This window comes from Capsicum annuum, unplaced genomic scaffold (genome assembly GCF_002878395.1).
Source record: "Capsicum annuum cultivar UCD-10X-F1 unplaced genomic scaffold, UCD10Xv1.1 ctg1521, whole genome shotgun sequence".
Lineage (NCBI taxonomy): Eukaryota > Viridiplantae > Streptophyta > Magnoliopsida > Solanales > Solanaceae > Capsicum > Capsicum annuum.
This window is the reverse complement of record NW_025820660.1, coordinates 1-4,892: the sequence shown is the minus strand read 5'-3', so window position 1 is coordinate 4,892 and position 4,892 is coordinate 1. Positions and strand designations below refer to the sequence as shown.

The 4,892-nt window shown below is 39.1% G+C and overlaps 2 protein-coding genes across 2 annotated transcripts; both read left to right on the top strand.

Moving 5' to 3' along the window:
* Positions 1-394: 394 nt before the first annotated feature.
* LOC107861614 lies at positions 395-902 on the top strand (the record flags this gene model as incomplete). Its single annotated transcript, XM_047402179.1, is given in 1 exon segment — positions 395-902. A coding segment is annotated over 1 exon segment (368 nt), but the record flags the coding sequence as incomplete, so codon positions are not given.
* Positions 903-1,630: 728 nt separating this feature from the next.
* On the top strand, positions 1,631-4,816 carry LOC107861612 (cell wall integrity protein scw1; the record flags this gene model as incomplete). The annotated part of the gene is given in 5 exon segments (XM_047402181.1): positions 1,631-2,402; positions 3,652-3,781; positions 4,051-4,165; positions 4,557-4,648; positions 4,747-4,816. Coding segments are annotated over 3 exon segments (219 nt in total), but the record flags the coding sequence as incomplete, so codon positions are not given.
* Between the last annotated feature and the right edge of the window lie 76 nt (positions 4,817-4,892).

Below are 4,892 nucleotides of genomic sequence, written 5' to 3'. Positions count from 1 at the left end.
TGTGATATGGCCTCTTTACCTATGTTGCTCGGACTCTTCAAAAATGTCGACATGTGCATGTCGGATCCTCCAAAAGTAGTGTATTGTTGGAGGATCCAACACGGGTACAACAATATATTTGGAGAATCCAAGCAACATAGCTCTTTTCTGGTTAATTGTTGTTGGTTCGCGCTTATAAGTCTGTCAACATTAGGGCAAAGTGTTGCCCATTGAATAAAACCAAGAGTCTTAACCCTTCAAGAAAATGTTGCTCCGATTAAAGAAAGAGAGTATTGTTTTCGAGCGGTCAAAGCGGTCAAAAACTAAACCCGATACATTTAAAGCATGAAGACAGTTCTTTTTAACTTTGCTCTTGTTGTACATAGTCCTTACATGCTGATTTTCTTGGCTTTACAGTTTATTTTTGAAGATGCATCAGATGAAGATGAGAAGCCTTGTTGCACATCTTTAACTCGGAAATGTTGGAGGCATAAGTTAAAGCAAGTCGAAATGCAAAATTTTACATGTATGGAGCAACAGGAGTTGAGTAACTATTTTTTCACAAATCTGGGCCTAATAACTGATGAGGTTGTTGGGGCAAGCTGTGAAAATGAGCCATCAAGTGGACTTGGCAATCTGCCAAGAAGAAGCAAAAGGGTGCGATTACCAAATCAGAAACTGGCTAATTATATCTGCGGTGTTGCCAACAGGCGTGGGCGAGGTAGCACTGGTTTAAATAGAATAATGCGAGTAGGTAGAGTAGCGGTCGGAAAAGTTGGTTAAGATATTTCTCTCTGTCTGTGGCTTTATCTTCCCTTTATTTTCTCTTTCTTCAGCAAGTATTTTATTACCTTGTATTGCTATCTTAATCTTGTACTGGATTCCACAATTATCAGAATATCATCCGATGTCACTATTTCGTATTTGTTCTGTGAAGTTCATGACAGAAGATATCTGATGTTTCCCAACAATGCTTCGAGTTCATGATCTCATTTCAATAATTGTTAATTCGGGTTTAAGCTTCTTTTTGGTTATTTGGTGTGGTTGTCTCTAGTCTCATCTTTTCATGTATTTGGAAGAAATCTGATCCTGTCTGGTTGGATGTACTTAATAGGAATGAGTTATGTACTCTTTGACAATGGGAACTTTTTGTTTGTTCTGCTCCTACATCTTCTTGTAAAGATTAAAATTAAGCATGCATGGGGCAAGAGAAATTGAATGATTATTTCTTCTTTTTGCTGCTGTTGGTAGTGACAGACGATATAACGATGCTAGGGTGGAGTTGGCAATTAGAATGCATATTCAAAAACTGCACACAGAAATTCTCGGGTTACATGCAGATTTTGGCATATTGGGCAATTCTCTTCAGATACCTTTGGGGTGCCTCGTAGTTCTGAAAGATTCTGTGGTAGTGTTGTTTTCTTCTGGGCTACAGCAACACTTTTCTGGATTTTCACTTGTGTTTCACTATTTAATAACTTGACTTCTCCTCTAAAAATCCATTCCATTGGATCATAAATGGGTAAGTGATGTAAGTTGTGAAAATTCTGTTGGTTTCTGGTTTTATCCTCTATTTTACAATATTTGTTCGTTATTTTGTTTGCTGGTAGTAATATCTTCCAGGAGGTTACACAATTATCTATCCTGTTTTGAATTTTGTTCAACAAAGAAACTCACCTTCTGATAATAACTATTAGTTGAGTGACTTTCTGAGTTTCATTAGTTGGAACTAATAGTTGAACGAAGAAGAAGAAGATAGAACTGCACAATTAGTTGGTAATACGTACAGAGCAACTTTACTGGCCCAGAAAAGGCAAAAAAGAAACCGAAATTGCACACTGAAAACTATGACTATCTTTAGTTCAGTTATGCAGATGGATGGACTACTCCTGAGTGTTATGCAGCAGACATGTCTTCCAAATTCGAATAATGAATTGTTCCACTAGCATCCTGTACGTCTTCTGGTGCAGAGGATACAATATCATTGGAGTTGGGATGATGATGTATTGGCAAATCTGTTGGTTGGATAGAATTTTCTGAAGAATTATTATGAGTAATTCCAGATTCTGGAAGTTTATCTTGTGGTTGACCGGATGATAGAGACCATCAAAGTGTCAGCTAATTGCTACGACTTTTGACCAAATCGTGGTTTGTGAATTTGAGATTCTCTGGTGGAAATCTCTGTACTTGTAGAGGTAGCTGGCTATGAAAATGAGGAGGCATACTGCTGTAACTCCGCCTGTAATGACAAAAAGGCCTTTGAAACTTTGCAATGAGATCGTGATTGAGTTTATGCTGTTGTCTGGTCCTGCACGGATTGGTTCATTTCTCAACCAATTTCGCTCCATTTCCAGGATCTTCCCATTCTCTGTTAGTTCGTTGACTGCACTTGACACATCAGCAACTAAAGGAGATCCTTTAGGGTAAGCCTGTTTGATTTTAAACCAAGTTAGTAGGCTGTAGCATGAGATAGTGATTCGCAGCACCAAAGTCAAAGCACTCTAATCGAAAGTGAGATAGGCAAAGTTTTAACAGAGAAATGCCAATGTCTGTTCGAGTTATAAGCACAAGCTTTGTGTCTTTTTCTGATTTGTATTGGTTTGAGGTGTCAAATTCAACTTTGCTGCTCTTGTCTTTTTCTGATTTGCATTGTTTTTTATTTCAATGGTTGCGAGTTTTTTCGGTGGAGGACAAGATGCGGGAAGGAAGGATGAGATGGTTTGAACATGGGATGAGGAGGGACGCGGATGCCTCAGTTCGTAGGTGTGAGAGGCTAGCGTTGGATGGCTTCAGGAGGAGCAGAGGTAGGCCGAAGAAATACTGGAGGGAGGTGATAAGACATGACATGGAGCAGCTGCAGCTTACTGAGGACATGACTCTAGATAGGAAGGTGTGGAGGTCGCGGATAAGGGTAGAAGGCTAGCGGGAGGGTGTGGGCTGTAGCAAGCCATTAGGAGAGATCTTGTGTAGCCGGGTTAGTAATTTTAGGACTGGGTTCATAGGTGTCTATGGCTGTGAGTATTTGTTACTTATACGTGGGTGTCCCATTCATGATTTCTCAGTTGCTATTTTCTTATTTCGTGTTGCTTTATCTCTCGTATTTCGTATTGCTCTGATTTACTTTTTATTATTCCTTAGGTCTACTATTCTTTATCTTGAGCTGGGGGTCTATCAGAAACGGCCTCTCTACTTCTGCAAAGGTAGCGGTATGGACTGCGTACATCTTACCCTCCCCAGACCCCACTTTATGGGAACACACTGGGTTTGTTGTTGATGTTGTTGTTGGTTGCGAGTTTTCTTAAATTTCATAATTTGTGGTTAATCTTTTAGATCCTTGGAGATAATCTGCTCTAGTGGTTTCACCCACCGTTATTTAGCAAGTGTGTCAGCCTTCTTGGTTCGCCACTAACCTAATCTCCATTTAATAGGTGTAGTTTTTATCTTTAGATAATACATCAAGATACATAAAGAAACCCTAGTGGCCTAATAATTTTCTTCACATTTTACTTATTCAATTTCACCTTTCTTCCCATCTTTGTTGATCTCCATTGCCGAGACTCCTCTTTTATTTATTTGCTTGTTTAGGTTGTCACGACTGTGTTTATGCAGGATTCAACTATTTGTATGACAAACAACGTTACAGTAGGCTCTTCTTATTTGATATGCCTGCAGGAATTGTAGCTGATTCAAATGCACATGACCCTAGTAAACGTATGCGTACTGGAGGTGATTAAACACACACTGGTTATTCAAGTCCCTCTCCTTTCCACCCTCCCCCGGCACCTGTCTGGGCACCACATGGGTAAGAGTTCTTCTAAATGCAAAATTTTCTTTTGCATCTTAAAACAACATTATGACGAAAAATGTGATATTGATAGGAATTGATAGTTCTAGCAGTTTAGAGCTAATTTCTGAACTATATATAATCAGGTTTCTAGGAGAAACAAGAAAAGAAAGTTGAAAGGGGTTTTATGATTTATTTTATTAGTAGTTAGTGATTTTATCTCCTTTATTTCAAATCCTCAATCTACCCCCAAATGAAAAAAAAAAGTAAGGTAGTTTGTGTCTCAGGTGTATCACTCAAGGTCCTCCACCATACAATCCTTATGGAGGCTACCCTGTTGCTCACATGCCAGTGTCGGCGCCTGCTCCTGTGCCAGCACCAAGCAGTTATGCGCCAGTCCAGGTGATGCATGCATGTCTCTGCAATGTGCTTTGTGTTAGAACAGAGAACTAAGGGTTGACATATTTTCCAGCGTGCCTTCTCTTAGTGTTTCTTTTTAGGTTGTCTTATTTCTGTTTTTGATCTGGGTTTACTATGGCATATTCGTTTACGGCTAGAGTATTAACTTTATTGTTAAGTTTGTCTTATCTGACTTCCTTCAGTTTAATAGTGTTGTGTTTTGCTGATCATTTGGAGACTGTTACTGCTGATATTGTTGAGACAAAGTTCTGCTCTATATAGCTGGTGGATGTAGCATTTGTGCAGTATATGCTTGTTCTGAAGATTTCTGCACCTTTTATGGTATAGTTTGTGTTTTGCTTTATCCGCTGATCTATTTTTTCCTTTCTTGTAGAATACTAAAGACAACCCTGCTTGCAATACCCTGTTCATTGGCAATCTTGGAGAGAATATAAATGAGGAAGAGCTGTGGGGACTTATCAGCGGGTATGGCTTTTGCTATTCTGTTTATGCGGAAGTATTATTTCTTATTTTTATGTCTCCCTCTTATGTCTAATCTATTCATTTGCTTAATGAACTACCAGACAACCTGGTTTCAAGGAGATGAAGGTTTTGAGACAGGAAAGACATACAGTGTGTTTCATCGAATTTGAAGTAAGTTCCGTATTATCCCGTGCAAGATTCTTCTCGATTCATCTTTAGTTTGTGTGCACATTCTGTGCTCCTTTTC